At 34.2% G+C, this 17,024-nt stretch overlaps 1 protein-coding gene across 2 annotated transcripts in view; it reads left to right on the plus strand.

Annotated features, from left to right (window-relative positions):
- Window positions 1-872: 872 nt before the first annotated feature.
- The window catches only part of LOC106053102 (BLOC-2 complex member HPS3-like), a 29,281-nt gene continuing 13,129 nt past the window's right edge, over window positions 873-17,024 (plus strand). The window contains exons 1-15 of one of the 2 annotated variants that reach the window (XM_056007803.1): window positions 873-934; window positions 5,043-5,290; window positions 6,488-6,719; window positions 7,066-7,168; window positions 8,051-8,154; window positions 8,783-9,027; window positions 9,443-9,679; window positions 9,883-9,996; window positions 10,092-10,264; window positions 12,025-12,153; window positions 13,747-13,868; window positions 14,063-14,132; window positions 14,433-14,605; window positions 15,036-15,135; window positions 15,442-15,625. In XM_056007803.1, the coding sequence (XP_055863778.1) occupies window positions 5,077-5,290; window positions 6,488-6,719; window positions 7,066-7,168; window positions 8,051-8,154; window positions 8,783-9,027; window positions 9,443-9,679; window positions 9,883-9,996; window positions 10,092-10,264; window positions 12,025-12,153; window positions 13,747-13,868; window positions 14,063-14,132; window positions 14,433-14,605; window positions 15,036-15,135; window positions 15,442-15,625 (2,200 nt within the window). In that variant the 5' untranslated portion in view covers window positions 873-934; window positions 5,043-5,076. Of the gene's footprint in view, window positions 1,006-5,042; window positions 5,291-6,487; window positions 6,720-7,065; window positions 7,169-8,050; window positions 8,155-8,782; window positions 9,028-9,442; window positions 9,680-9,882; window positions 9,997-10,091; window positions 10,265-12,024; window positions 12,154-13,746; window positions 13,869-14,062; window positions 14,133-14,432; window positions 14,606-15,035; window positions 15,136-15,441; window positions 15,626-17,024 lie in introns of both variants that reach the window. The other variant, XM_056007804.1, reaches the window with a different exon arrangement.

Below are 17,024 nucleotides of genomic sequence, written 5' to 3' on the forward strand. Positions count from 1 at the left end.
CCTGCCCAGCGTAACTGTCAGACTATAACTAAGAAGTCCCCTCTATACTATCCATATCAGCATTCGCAAGAACATCGCTATTAGAAGTGCGGTCTTGTCACCGCATGTCCACGATGGAGCGCAAACATCTTAAAATTGCCGAAAGCGCTCAAGACTCAAGAAGTCTTTAGTTGCTTTCAGTACCCATGTCTCAGATCCATATAAAAGAGTTGAAAGAACTGGTATACTGCTTGGTAGTGCACTGATTTTCGGTGGCAGCTAGAGCAATTTATTCCTCCACCATTTCGCTTTTAGGTATTCAAAGGTGCTTCTAAGCCTTCTTGCCTCATCCAGAGCCATACTATGCAGCATTAGGCATAAGCAAACTAAACTAAACTGAGATGGGTAGGATGATTAATTACCCAAAGGGGCTCTTACTTGACCAACTAACAAATGATGGACTTGATCGAAAAAAAACTGAGGTCAATAAAACAGCAAAGGTAGAAAAACGTAGTAAAAGAAAAAAGACACGGTTCAGCATATCGCTCCAGCTACTATATATCTCTATATCGTGTATCGTGCGCAGCAAAACATTCAGGGACATACTCCAGCGACAATATCGTTCTGTGAGTGCCTTTATTTTTTTTAGCAAGAGACGTTTTCAACTTCTCTTGAATGAAAGTGATGCGTCTTTAGATACCCTGCTTCCCAGATAAGTGGTCCACCACTTTGAGGGGTGTCCATTCAATCACGGTGCTTCTGAAACAACGATTTGTTTGTTTGTTTTTTAGACCATCACAAGTGGCAGCGTACGCAAATGTATAGGAATATTATATGAATTTACATAGATTCAAGATCTAGGTCTATTATATGATTTTCTCTTTACACTGTCACATGACAATGCTAAAACAAGATGGAGTATTGTTGATATCTAGATAACGTTCATTGAAATAAAGTAATAGTAGATCTAGAGTAATCTAGACTATATCATCTATATTCATTATCATCTTCTTTTTTTTTTTTTTGGTAAGTTCATTCCCTTCGGCCTTTTTTTTTAAAGCTAAGCGTAAGCATATTTACTATCTAGATGAGTAGATCGGTAAGATTTACTGATTTACTAGACTCTGTCTATTAGTCTATATTTTTATATAGATCTAATTATAATATAATACTAATAATAGATCTAATTGTCTATCTAGATCTATGTCTTATGTCTATAGTGACTATAGTCTATAGACTATAGTACTATAGTATATAGATCTATACTTATAGATAGTAGACTAAATAATTAATAATACTTATTAATAGTATATAAAAAAAACTTAATAGTGTCGCGCAATAGTGACTATTACTATTAGACAAATTAGTAGGTATTAAAATAATTAGTATTAGTATATTGTATTAGTATTACTATTATATTATATATAGTATTATCCACTAGACTACGATGACTACGTCTACTATAATCATATAATAATCATTATAATGTAACTATAGTCCTATAAGTTAAGTATAAGTAGTATAGTATAAGTATAGTTACACATGATACAGATACTTGAGATACATGATACACTATCATACACTTTTAGTCGACTTAGACTTAATTTAATTAATTATTATTATAACTAGTCTTAATACACTACGTTATTATGGTATGTTACTAGATATGTGTAAGTCTGAGTGAATTAAATTAGGATTAATTAGGCTGTAAGTTATCATAGTTATGCCATTAAAAAATTATCATTAACTTATAGTAAGTAGATCTAATTTAAATTAACACAACATTTTTTTATAATCTACAAATTGCTGAGTTATTTAAGTTGTAAACACAAAATAGAAATACTTCAGATACAGAGATAGACTAGTAAAACTTAATTTAATAATTAACTTAATAAATATAGGCTTTATTTATATTGACATTACATTGCTAAATTAGTAACAGTAACAGAGATTATTGGTAGTACATTATATTATTTTTTAGATCTATCTTCTAGAATTCTAGACTATAATTGACTATATATATATAGACGATAGTCAATAGTCAAATTGTAAATTTAAATTATTATTTTTTTTTAAAGCCATTATTCATGAGTTAGTGGGATTAGAATCTAAAGTTAAAGGCTTGTTTGTAAAAAAAATAATTGTTTTACAACTTTTGGATGTATGTTCCTATAATTATAGTCTAGATTTAGACAAATTTAGATCTAGAGCTACACGTCCCTACTCCTAGCCAAAACTTTTGTCTTTTTGCAGGATCATGTATAGTATAGATTTAGATGGCAGGTGATAACAGTGGACAGAATTCCAGCCATCAAACTTAATGATCAATCATTTTCAATAATCAATCTTTCATATTTTTATATTATAAATGCACATGTTCTTGCTTAAAAAGAAGATAATTTTTAAGGTAATAATGTAAAGCAATGTGGCATATTCATTTGAGTATGGCAATCATCAATGATATATATTTATTATGAATCATGATATTTTTAAATGATAAATATTAAAGTTATTGATAGCCTAAATAATAAAGTAATGTAATACAAGCAGTTTTTTATCTCCCACTGAGCGCCTCCCCAGGTTTCAGATAGGGGAATACCCTCCAGATATGGTTGGTGAGAAATAAAATACCCGGGGTGGACCAAAATTAAACCTGCTGCCTGCAGAAGAGGAGTGTTCCACAAAGGCTAGGGCACCATACCTGAAAATAAAGGCAGCTATCCAGAGAGCTGAAAGGGGCAGCCCCCCAGATGGTTATGCGCAGGGCTAACAACCCAGTCATATGGAAAATATTGTTTACTTTTTACCTTTACCTATCACTTAGTCTGATGGACCGTTGGGGCACAAGGCAAGACTTGTCGACCGTCTTTCTCCATTCCTCCCTTTTTTTTTTTTCCCTTGTTTAGAACCTCTCTCAATGGCAGGCCCGTCCATTCTTTAATGTTGTCCTCCCATCGCTTTTTCTATCTGCCTCTTCTTCTTTTTCCTGGCACTGTTCCCTAAAGGAAGGTCTTTGCGAGCCCAGTAGATCTTGTAATGTGGCCATAGGTTTTAAGCTTTCGTCTTTTTACAATAGTTAGCAGGTCGTCATGGGCTCCGATCGCTGCAGTAACCCTGTCTGATTTCTTGGTTTGTGATGAGGTCTTTGAATGTGATGCCTAGGATCCTTCTGTAGCATCTCAATTCCATTGCTAGGATCCTCCTCCTCTAGCTCCGCATTCAACGTCCACGACTCGCAAACATATAAAAATGTGGCCATGACCAGGGAGCACATCAGTCTGATTTTGATGCCGAGGGCTAAGCCCTTGGAATAATATGGAAAATATTGTTATGAGAGGTAAAACAAATATGAAAAAACGGACTGATCTCAAGGGAAAATGACCAATGGAAATGGACATGACTTTTTGTTTTGCTACTTGGAACGTGCTAAGCCTGATAGTGCATGTGTGCTAGCCCAACTCACTGATGTTCTGAAGAAATATTATCTCTGTAGCACTACAGGAAATTAGGTAGAAAGACTCTGACATTCTCAAAACCAAGGAATACACAATATTTTATAGTGGTGGCAGCACCAACAACTTAGGCACAGTATTCACTGTTAAAAAGGAAATGGTAGGCAATCTTATTAGCTTTAAACCTATAAACCTATAGACTCTGCCTACTACGTGTAAGATGAAAATTCTTCAACATAACATTTATAAACACTCATGCCCCTACTGAAGATACAGACAATAACACTAAAGAAACCTTCTACGATGGATTGGAAAGAATTTATGATGAGACATCAAAATAGTACTTGGTGATTTCAACGCCAAATTTGAAAAAGAAGCAACATTCAGCTTTCATGAAGAGACCAACAATAATGGAATAAGATTAGAGGAATTTGCCTCAGGAAAAGGAATGATTTTTATCAGCACTAAATTCCAACATAAGAATATTCACAAAGCAACGTGGATCTCACCTCATGGAAACGCCCAAAATAGATCATATACTCATAGAGGCATGGATCTGATACACAAGATGTAAGAAGTTTCAGAGGAGTAAATGCTGACTCAGACCACCTACTAATAAAAGCCAAATTTAGACAAAGAATAAGTACCATAACATAAATGACCTAAGTGAGAAAATAAAACATCCTGTACTAACGTAAGGGAGGCAACTCAACAATATAGATGTGTTTATTTACATGGGGACATCACAAATACATAGAACAGCATCTGCCATGAGCACAGCCTCTTTATCAGCTCTAGACTTGGGCGGGACTCTGTTCTGTTATCTTCTTCCTAATACATCATCCTAGTCTCTAACAGTGCCCACCTTCTGCACTAGCTTGAATGGCGGTGTGCACGGCAGGGTTATAAGAATACTATTAAAAGAGACACAGAAGAGGTAGTCAGATTTAAGCAGAAGAACAGGAGAATCAGATGGTTTGATGATGAATGCAGACATGTTATAAAAGAGAAAAACAATGCATGGTTAATAATGCTACAGAAGAGAAACCAGAAACACCAGACAGAGATACAATAAAATAAGGAGAAGGGCCACAAAAGTTGTTTAAAAAAAACAGAAATAGGGAAAATCCAAGATCACTCACATTGAAGACATAGCAAGAGAGGGTGATGTGAGAGAAATGCACATGAAAATTAAAGATTAAAAAATGGATTTCAAGCTAGATCTCACATGTGTGAGAACAGAGATGGTGAGCTCATCACAGAAAGCAGCAGGGTAGTTGAGAGACGGGCTGAATACTGTTGTTCTCTATCGAGGCAGAAAAGAAATGAGCTACGCTGGTGTAAAAGCGTGGGAAAACGGAAGGGGGCGGAGATGTCAGGCAAAGATAAATGGGAAAAGCGTGTGTTTGCAGGTCTGACAGTTACGTCGCTTACATGGTACCTTAGTGTTGCTATTTCTGTCACCTAAGCTTCACTACTACCCCTTGTTTAATTTTTTTTTTTTTCAAACTTTAATCATGAGTGTTGTTTAGTTGTTGTTGTTTGTTTTTTTCTTTTTATTTGCTATATGACCTATATATATTTCTATATATATTTCTTTCTTTACAACAGATGACTAGTTAAGTTCTCAAGATATTACCTTGAAATGGTTCGTGTTTTTAAGTGTCACAGTTTTGCATCTCAAGGTGTGATTCCAGTCAGTAAAGAGCCATTAGCTCTGTATGCTGAGAATGACTTTGTTTTTATTGCCACTAGAGACTGTGAAATTATTGTTTTTCAAATCAAGGATGGGACATTTCAGGAGATACAGAGATGTCCAACTATTTCAGAGGTTGACACGCTATTGTACAACAGTTTCAGTAAGTTCTAAAGTCAAACTGTCTGTCAGAAGCTAAACAAAAAGAAAAATGTATTGGCTATTCTTGTGCTGGCATGATTCTAAAAATTAATTAAATGATTAACTGTGTAACAATGTCTTATTATGATATTATGGTTATGATAGCTTTTATAAGTCTCTGACAAAAGACTTTATTCTGCTACTCAACTTATTCCAAAGGAACTGCAAATGTCCAATACAGTTGTGTCACAAGTTCTGCCAGGATGTAGCACTGTGTGCCGCAAGCTGCCCGAAGGTCACCGGTTCCTGATGTTTCTTTAGGGTTGTCTCCTAAGGTGTTTCTCATTTTTGGGCATAGCCATAAGGCAGCAGAGGATGGATTGAGAGGTTCCTTCTCCTAGGAGGGTCGCCAGCCTGAAGCTTACTGGTTTATGCACCAGTTGCTCAACTTAGCCTCTTCCCCTGTTAGGGATAACAGTTCTGCCTGGCTCAATATCCAAACCAGATGTGATGGCTAGAAGTTGGACTGGTTGTTAGAGGCTGTGTGAGATACACACAATTGGAAAAAGTTTGTAGGGGATAGTGTGCTTGAAACCATTACCACTTCTGGTGATAACAACCTTGGAGAACCAAATGTTGCTAATACATTCCACTTCCCTAATAAAATTGAAGGCAAACCAATGTAACATGTTACAAATAGATTCTGTTTAAAAAATAACATGCTTATTGAAGTTTCTTGAAGAGCTGTTTCATGAAAAATGCTTTTCCAAAACACTCACGATTCTTAAAGATAACCTGCACCCATTAAACCACTGTTACATCAGGTCTGAATGAAGTGGTCATCTCCCTCCATTTAAAAACTCCTTCATACCACTTTTGGTCAGAGTGTTACTAGGTAATTAGTCGTCATCTAAAGTACATAGAAGTCTAATTAATAATGCGCTAGTTGTGTGTATGTGTTTCATGTGTAAATGTTGTTCGTATTTGCATCTATATTGTTATTGTACAGTAGTTACTCTGAGGTTGTCAATTGTAGTCAAACTGAATTTCTATTTGATTGGATCAATACAAATTATCTTATGTTATCTTAAAATAACTTATTTCTTGTCACCTGCAAGTAAAGAATTATTAAAAATGTGTGTTTGTGAACTTATATATCTTTGACATTTTTATTAATGTGGAAAAATTTGTTTGAGCTCTTCTTGTTGACCTTCTACAGAGAAGTATATAGTGACCACAGAACTGAAAAAGTCATGGAAGCGTGAGACAAAGTCTGTGTACGTCTACCTGAACTGGAATCGTTACAATAAAGAAAAAGGAAAGCCAAGAACAAAGGTTAACTTGGCAGGAAGGTCACACATTCAACATTCAGCAACACCTGCGTACTCTGACATAATGGAGATCATTGAGCTCCCTCTGGATGGCAATGCGACTTGCATGGCTGTTTGCAAGTAATACATTTATTTCATTGCTTCATATAGAACTTTATAGCTGTTTGCAAGGAATTCATTTATTTCATTGCCTCATAAAGAACTGTAGGGCTGTAAATTATTTATTTCCTTATAGAACTGTTGGGCTGTTTGCAAGTAAAACACTTATTTCATTGCTTCTTAGTACAGTTTAGCTGAAAGGAATAGTTCTTTGATATACTTTTGTTTTAATATTTTTTAGTCTTCACTGAATGAAGAAATTAGTTCTTCATTTATGTTGATTTATAACAGATTTTTATCAGGATTTATTAACATAGTGAACCATTTCTCACATCTTCCATTTCTCAACTTGTATCAAATGTTCCAGGTACACAGGTAATTTTGCTGTTGCTTGCCGCACTCAAGTGAAACTGTGTAGCATCATTGAGAAAACTGTTGCGAACTCTGATAAAACATACCTAGATGTTGAGGTACGTAGTTGCTATTGTTGGTAAATTGTTTACATTTCTTTTTTTTTTTTTTTTTTAAAGAGCATTTTCACCTCATTTCTCTAATAGTTCTTCACACTTATGGGTTAAAAAAAACATATACCCACATTTTTTGTATTATAATATTTATGTAAAGATATTTTGTTTTCAAAATTAAATAACAGACAAAAGAGATTTTCAAGCCAAATAATTTTTTTTCAATATAAAACATTTTTAATTGGTAAAAATAAAAAGTGAAAAAAACTCAAAGAAAACATGTTTTACTCACACACACACACAAATTTTTAAAAAGTAAAAAATTTACTAAACTTGATAAAGATTTATGCATTCAATTTTTTCTTTTGAAGATTTTGTGTAGTGAGTTTTCTTAAGTCTGACTAATAATGATGGAGCACAAAATTATATATTTTTATTATATCTGTGGGATCTTTTCTCACCAAAAATTGGTTCTAAGTTTAATGTTAATGCACCTGCCCCTCCACAAACTAAAATAGAAGAACCACACTTAGTGCTTTTGTAAAGAGAACAGCAAAAATATTTATTAATAAAGTTGCAGAAAAGGTTTCTAGCTGCCTTAAGGCAATCAGCAAATACAACTCAAGTTGGGTTTTAAAAACTTGAGCCCCCTTTATAGGTTAGAATTGAAGATTATTACATACCAACCCAAACCAGAGGTAGGCAGAGTTTGAACCAGGGACCATTGAGATAACAGTCCAGGGTGCATATCACATGACTAGGCTACCATCCAAAACTGTTAGATAACAATTCTTTACTATTTTGTGAGACATTAAACACTAGTGCCATAAGAATTAAGCATTTTGTGTATTGAAAGACGGTTTTGATGATCACAATAATTTTTATTAGGTCTTTCTTGAGTTGTGTTGGAATTTCCCAATCAAGTCACTCAGTGTCTGTGAAGAATTTATTGTCTGCTGTTCTCACAAAGAGGTTCAAGGAATCCGAGTCAGGTCAGTTGTGGGTCACTTTATTATGCAAAATTTTGATTCTCAAGTTAATTGGGTTTGTTTTTTTTAAACCTAGATATTCAAATCTCTGTAGTTTAACACCAGAAATAAAAGAATATGAAATAGGTTTATTATCTAATATATAAAACAGAAGGTAAGTTTAAGAAAATATGTTTAATTTTTCTACTCGCAACCGAAAGGCCCTAAAAATAAAAAAAATACCAAAATATATCTCTATTAAAGGACATAACTTTTATAACGAATCGGGTAAATCTATTTTCACAGTATTTTATATCAAATATGAATATGTCGGCTGAATGGGTAAACCCATTTTCACACTCTACTTTCATTTTCATGGCAAAATATAAAAAAAATGATAAAATATTCTCCATGTTTGACTTAGATCTACATCCAATCCACTAGATCAGTAATACCCAAACTTAGGACTGCAGGTAGCGGGTAATGTCCGGATATTAACAAATATAATTCATATTAGAGGAAACCAAGGCATAAAGCAATTACCTGTAAGGATCCATCGACTTTGGTTTTAGTTATGTGATGTTACTGGCACTTTAATCTCCAGTAGATTGTTTCATGCTCTATGTTTTAATTTGTGTCTGTGTTCCTATAGGTATGAGAATGGTAGAAAGGCTAATTCTAGATCTCAGAACAAACTTATTTCACCAAGGCAGTCATCCGCTGATGATCTAAAAACCAACTGGGACAATTTAGACTTTGGAACACCACAGTTTTATGTTGGTGAAACGTTTTCACTTCAAGGTCAACTGGGGGACAGAATGACTTCCCTTAGACTTAGTTCTGATGATGAAGACTTGGGCAGAAACTTTCAGCCTAGCAGCAAGGATTTCTCTACAAGTAAATTTTGTCATCATTTCCTTTTGAAAAGATGTTGGTTCCTTTTGTTATCTATTTCTATTGGAGTTGGCTCGTTGCTAGTTATCCTTGTATTTCTATTGCTCCCACTTACACTATTGTTAGTTCCTTGTTTAACTCTTTCTCGCCTAATTGACAATGCCATCACTGATTTGACCTGATTAAATTTAATTAATGTTTCATTTTATAAACTTTACTTTCTTTTATATAAAAAAAAAGCATGCATTTCTCTTTAATTCTATACCAAATAAAGCATTTTTTCATTTTCTGATAATAAACGAAGCTTAATCATAACAGGGTAGTGAAATACAAATGAGCGAAATGAATAATTCTGTCAAATGTGGAAAATTATTACGGAGAGAAAGAGTTAAGAGAAATACTATATTTCTTCTTGCAGTTGGTATGAAACCAAGTGTACACCAGAGTCCTAGAACAGTTATGTTGACAGAAAGTGAAACATCGAAGATCATGTGTGTGGATGACACTGATTTTGTAGCTTGGACTTTCAGTCAGAATGAAGAGGAGGCTGTCAGTAATACTGTATGCTTACCTGGACTTCATTCTGCCATTACGCAGTCACTATGCCCTCACCAGGCTCACACTATCAGCCCGCCTATACTTTCTGACTTTTCAGGTTAGCTTTTTAGTGTATATTTGATGTAGTTATTAACATAATAAAGTTATTTACATTATTTGTTACTGAAAAGGTTTCAAAACATTTTTTTATAATAACTAAATAGTTCAAATATAATTGTTTGTCCATATTGTAAGCATTTGTTCTTATTTAAATGTTTTTATGTGTGTTTTCATTTTATTTTCGCTTTTTTTTTTGTTCAGGTGGTAATGTAAAATCTAGCTCTGGACTAAAAGCTGAAACAATATTACATATATGTGACAGCAGAGAAAAGGAAGATTGGATTAATGTCACTCTAGTCCCTATGTACAGAAATGGTTAGATTTAGTCTCTCAATATCATTCTTTTACTGATTAATATTGAACATAAAATAATACATTATTAATATTGAATAACATATTTTCTTAAACAGAGTCATCTGCCCCAGTTGGGGAGACAAGTACAGACAGAATGAGATCATCCCTAAGAATGAATAGAACATGTGTATGTTGCTACATCAGTGGTACCAGGGGAGGTTACTTGTATCGTATACATCCAACATTGATGCAGGTTTCTTCCTACAAATACACAGATCAAGCTTTACAAGTAACTTTATTCATGGTTTTGTTTTACATTTTTATACATCTGAATGCTTTACTTACTTACTTACTTACTTAATCCTGTGCACTCCCAGGGGAGCATAGGGCTGCAACCACACTGAACTCAGTTCTGAGCAGCTTTCTTCATCTGCTCCCATGTCATTCCAATACTCTCAGCTTCACTGATGACTTACTTCTTCCAGGTTTGCTTGGGTCTGCCCACTTTCCTCTTTCCTTGTGGGTTCCAGTCAAATGCCTGCCTTGCAACATTGGTAAATGGTTTTCGCAGGGTGTGTCCTATCCAGCTCCATTTTCGTTTTGTGATGTCTTGGTCTATGGGCTTTTGTCTAGTTCTCTCCCACAAATCGACAGTAGTTATCTTATCTGGCCACCTAATTCCTAATATCCGGCGTAGACATCTGTTAACAAAGGTCTGGAGCTTTTCCATATTTATTTTAGTGACTCTCCAAGTTTCTGAACCGTATAGAAGGACATACTTAATGCTTTATAATAATGATAATAATAACAATCTTTATTATTCATAAGGAAATTTGTCTTATACAATTTGTGCATTACACCAAACAAAACATTATAACTATAGAAAAACAAATTGTACATTCACACCAGTCTCACTGATAATTTACATGTGACAAAGTTTATATCAGATAGTTTCTATTTAATGATTTGATTTCCAGGGGAACCAAAGAGTTTTTGTGTCTGTTTGATTTGCTATCTGTGTCTTGTATCTTACATCTTTTATTTATTAATACCTTACATTGTAGCTTATGAACCTTTGAAATAATTGGAACATTCTATATGCTATTCAAGCACAGTCATGGGGTCAGCATTACATCATATTAACATTACAATGCGATTTTTCCACCTTCCAAAGTAAAAAAGTGATAAGATTGATGATTCATTTTTATCGTCATTTAATTCTTGACTTGCTTGATGTCAGTGCTACAAGTATGTATGTAAAACCTGAGTGTCGCAATCCTGCTAACCTGAAGCTGTTTCAATTGATGTATCAAGTAATAAGCCCGTCCTTCATGTTGTACATCCAGTTTTACTTCTGGCAAACCTCTGACGTACTCGGAGGTTAAATTGTGACCAATGGCTAAAGAAAAGCATGTCTTTTAAAGTATATTGTGCAAATGGTTTGTTCGTGGTTGTTATTGCAGTTGAAGTGTTCTCATCCTGTCACTGGATGCTCTGTGTTAGGTTTTCTTTAATTCAAAGTCATTTTACAGGTTTTGTTCTCATTGCCCTAAACTTTTGGATTCATTCTGCTTTGCTGCTGTTAAATAATACTTTTCAGATATATTCTTAACAGCTTGCAGTTTTAGAGGTTTTAAGACTATTTTTTGCAAAAAAAATGTTTTAGGTTGACTTTAAAAAGTATTTGTTTGGCTGAGTTTAAGGTATCTATTCTTTGTAAAATATGGCTATTATAGTTTCAACACTTTCATAGGGATATTGACTTCTGCTTACTAAGTGATTTGACTGTTGTCTCCACTTTTTAGTAGAGAATTGAAGAGTCATTCAGGGACTTTAGGGAGACAATAGGAGCTCGGAATAAGTTGTTTCTATAAGTAACCACAAAAATTATATAATTAACATGATCCAAATCTGATTAACGAGAATGGGCAAATTAACCAAAATATTGATAGGGCTTTAACATCAGTTTCAGTAGGAGCATTTAGAAAATAATGAAATAAGATTTTTTAAAAATTATACCTATTTATAATTATTGTCTTTGTGTTTTAGGTTAGTGTCTGTCAGAGTCATCTCCATGTTGCCACAGTTACAGGGATTGAGACCTACACATCACGTTGGGGAGTTGTGGCTCATGAAGTTTGTGAGAAAAAGGAGCACAGTGATGGCCCAAGTCAGCAAGTGTGTATCTATTGGTTAAACCTATGCAGTATTTCAGCGTTTCCCAAACTGATTCCTGAATGGAACACTTCTGCACATTCTGAGAATTTAGCATAACGCTTAGCTTTTTTTTTTTTTAGTTTGTCAGAAAAAGGAGCACAGTGATGGCCCAAGTCAGCAAGTGTGTATCTATTGGTTAAACCTATGCAGTATTTCAGCGTTTCCCAAACTGATTCCTGAAAGGAACACTTCTGCACATTCTGAAAATTTAGCATAACGCTTAGCTTTTTTTTTTTTTAGTTTGTCAGAAAAATGAGCACAGTGATGGCCCAAGTCAGCAAGTGTGTGTCAATTGGTTAAACCTATGCAGTATTTCAGTGTTTCCCAAACTGATTTCTGAATGGAACACTTCTGCACATTCTGAGAATTTAACATAATGCTTAGCTTTTTTTTTTTTAGTTTGTCAGAAAAATGAGCACAGTGATGGCCCAAGTCAGCAAGTGTGTGTCAATTGGTTAAACCTATGCAGTATTTCAGCGTTTCCCAAACTGATTTCTGAATGGAACACTTCTGCACATTCTGAGAATTTAACATAATGCTTAGCTTTTTTTTTTTTAGTTTGTCAGAAAAATGAGCACAGTGATGGCCCAAGTCAGCAAGTGTGTGTCTATTGGTTAAACCTATGCAGTATTTCAGCGTTTCCCAAACTGATTCCTGAATGGAACACTTCTGCACATTCTGAGAATTTAGCATAACGCTTAGCTTATTTTTTTTTAGTTTGTCAGAAAAATGAGCACAGTGATGGCCCAAGTCAGCAAGTGTGTATCTATTGGTTTAAACCTATGCAGTATTTCTGCGTTTCCCAAACTGATTCCTGAATGGAACACTTCTGCACATTCTGAGAATTTAGCATAACGCTTAGCTTTTTTTTTTTTTAGTTTGTCAGAAAAATGAGCACAGTGATGGCCCAAGTCAGCAAGTGTGTGTCTATTGGTTTAAACCTATGCAGTATTTCAGCGTTTCCCAAACTGATTCCTGAATGGAACACTTCTGCACATTCTGAGAATTTAGCATAACGCTTAGCTTTTTTTTTTTTTAGTTTGTCAGAAAAATGAGCACAGTGATGGCCCAAGTCAGCAAGTGTGTATCTATTGGTTTAACCTATGCAGTATTTCAGCGTTTCCCAAACTGATTCCTGAATGGAACACTTCTGCACATTCTGAGAATTTAGCATAACGCTTAGCTTATTTTTTTTTAGTTTGTCAGAAAAATGAGCACAGTGATGGCCCAAGTCAGCAAGTGTGTATCTATTGGTTAAAACCTATGCAGTATTTCAGTGTTTCCCAAACTGATTCCTGAATGGAACACTTCTGCACATTCTGAGAATTCAGCATAACGCTTAGCTTATTTTTTTTTAGAGAGATTAATTCGTGTGGTGGCCTACTATTTAATGATTCCAGTACCGGAATTCAGGCCTCGTGGAACACTAGGTTTCTGTGAAACACATTTTGGAAAACACTGCAGTATTTCATTTAACAGAAATATGGAATGATAGGACTACTTAGTGTCCTTTGCCCCTAAATCATTGCCACATTTATATATTGTAAATTTCAGATTTATCCCCCTTCAAGTCTAGACATCTGTTTGTGTGGCCATGAACCGTTTGTAGGTGCTGCGAACTTGTCTGTGGGCAGAAACTTTCTAGCTCTTCTTTCTAAAGTTTATGATTCTACAGGGTAAGCTTGTTATATGCCTTCCAAAAGTGACTGTTTGTTTATTACATCTTTAAAGTTAGCCTTACCATGTTGTATGTCCTTACTATTTGGGTTAGTGAAATCTTTTTTAGATGAATTATGAATTTTATAAGCTACGTCAGAGTACTATGAAAAACATTCTTAGTTTTTTTGTTTTTAAATAACTCTCTTTGCAGGAAGGAAGAATCCCACTGGAGTGTATATGTTCTTCACATGCATAGTTTGGTTGACCAGTACAGAGAAATGGTTGGTAAAGTGCCTTATAGAAAACAATTTCTTTTTGTTTTTATTACTTCTATAAATAATCACTTGTAATGTGCCATACTGTTCTTTTTTTTTTTATTTTTATGCTTTCTTGAGGATTAAACACTAAATTTTGAATGGAGGTTGATGTAATGGGAACATGATTTGAAAGAAGTTATTATTAAAACATTTTTACTTTGAGAAAAAATTTATGTATATATTCATAAGTATAATTATTGCCCACGGTTAATTTTATGTATGTACAAATAAAAATGCAAACAGAAGTTACTTGTTCTACTACAGATTTGTTTTGCTGAAGGGATAGAAAGAACTGGTCCAGCCTCCTACATTCATTTATTGCAAGAAGCTCACCTGTTGTTAAGTACTAACTGGGAGGCTCAGTATGAATCAGGTTATAGTGAGGTCAAACATTGTTTACGTCAAGTCAATAGGTTGCTAGGAGATTACTATGCACAGTGAGTATAGTTAGCATTGAAGTTTGATTGTTTTAATCTCTTTACTGTATGTAGAATCTTTTTATATATCTAGCTATCTTCTCACTGTATATTTGGCTAGCGTCTACATTCAACTCTTGTGTATATATGTAATCTTAAAACTGGTTACTTATTTAACTCTTTTGTCTTAATTATAGTGTTGAACTTTTTATTTTACACATCTCTCTCCATTTCTATGTTTATGTCTGTCCATACTACATGTAGATGGAGAATCTTACTACATTGAATTTTTTTCATACTATGAGTTAAATGTTAAGCCTTGTTCCATGTTTCTATCTTTTCATTTTGAATCTTGTGTTTATTTCTACTGTACATCAAGCTTTAGTTGTGGCAATATTTCCTTGTATTGTATATCCTATTGTGCACATTTAATCTGATGGTTTAATTTCAGACCAGACCAAGAAGATTGGTTTTTGTGTTGTCCCTATTATAAAAATAGTGGCGCATCACTTCAGGATCTCGTTATGGATGCAGTGGCACGTACCTCTCAAGTAAGACAATCTTTTTCATTTAGATGTTAATTTTCTTTCCTAACCCTGATGTTGAAAGGCTGTCTGGTCGTGTGTATGCTCTCTAGACTCTGTCATCTGGATAGTCCCAGGTTCGAACCCTGCTCTACTGCAGGAGATTTTGGGTAGGATGTAATAATCTTTAATTCTGAAGGTGCATCTGAAACATGTAAAACAAACAAACAATATCTAATGAAAACTTTGCAAACACTTTTAGTATTCCATCAAAAATTATTGTATATAAATTATTCTTATTTTTTCAGTTCAATTCATTGTTTATATTTACAGACTGGACAAAATAAATTTGGCCAAGGTTTTTTAGATTACCTGGACAGTATTATATTTGCTTCAGATGACTTTGTTAATGTATCTGTCCAGACTGGCAATGCAATATTACATATCTATTTCACATCAGCGCCTGAGAAGTTTTCTAAAGTTTTACTTCTGTCCAACTTGAAGTCTTATACAACAGGTAATACATATTTTAAATATTAAAAACCACACTGGAAAAAAAAATGTGTCATGTGTTGAATAAATTATTGCCTCTTTGAATATTGTTAGTTCTTTTCTGGTTGTAGTAATAAGTAAGTAAAATTAAATCTACTGTTACCTATCATCATTAAAATTATTTTAATCCCAATAATTGTCCAAATGCAAAGCTTCATTTTTCTCAAAGTTTAAAAAAAGTGTGACAACTTTTTTCCATGTGGTCTAAATACTTATGTTGAAGATATTTACATGTATAGTTCCATGTTGTCTAAATACTTACGTAGGTAGATGTTTACATGCTTAGTGTATATTTATATTGGTATTTGAGTGTTTTTCTTTTTCTTGCCTAAATCCTACTTTTCAGTGGTTTATTTCAATACTTATATGAATTTTTTCACTAAGGCATTCTTTTTGACAATATTTATTGATAACTTTTTAAGTTCATTTTGTTGTTTCTTTTTCTTATCTTGTTAAGGGATTTACTTTTAAGTCATTGCATTATGTCAGTCAACCATCCCCCCCTTTTCCACAGTTGACTTTTTCTCTTAATGAGCTGGCTTTCTAATTTCATTCTTTTGTCTTGGTGATTAAGACAGCAACTCATTTATCTTATCTTATATAATAATATAATATAATAAGTTATAATATTATAAGTCTTTCACAAGAAGCTAGGCTTTACTTGCTTTGTTTTTGCTGCAAAGTAAAAGTACAATAGCTGTCATAATCAACAAATGCACACTTTTAAAAAGGTTGCTGGCTTAGACTTTTAAAGTTGAAAACTTTGTCATAAAACAATAGTGCACAAACTTCTTTTTCTAAATAAATCTAACCTTATGTATAAATAATACAGACAGTCCAAGCTTGAGCTGTACCTTCTTGAATCAAAATAGCTGTTAGGATAGCCTTCTCCTGTCAATTTTCATCTACAATAAAGTAAAGTTCCCCTTTCAGACCTTGTGGTCTATAAGGCAGATGATGTAAAAGTCATCTGTTTCTGTTGTCTACTGTTAACGAGGGCGTCATGTGGCCAGCACAACGACCAACCGCCTTTACTTTTCCCCAACTAATGTCAGGTACCCATTAGAGCTGGGTGGACTCAGAGGCGCCCAAAGAACGCGAAATTGAAAATCCCAGTCTTCACCAGGATTTGAATCCAGGACCCCCGGTTCAGAAGCCAAGCTCTTTACCACTCAGCAACTGTGCCTCCTTGATTTACAATGACAGGAGAGAATTCCTTTTATGTGATCCCCAAACTCTTGTTTAAACTTGTCTATGTTATATGTCTGAAAGAAGTGATGCCGATGGGGCCAATCACTAAATGGGCATCTCCCAGCATATATTTTTTAATGCAGCAGAATTGTGGTCTAAATAAGCAAACATTC

This window comes from Biomphalaria glabrata, chromosome 13 (assembly GCF_947242115.1).
Source record: "Biomphalaria glabrata chromosome 13, xgBioGlab47.1, whole genome shotgun sequence".
NCBI lineage: Eukaryota > Metazoa > Mollusca > Gastropoda > Planorbidae > Biomphalaria > Biomphalaria glabrata.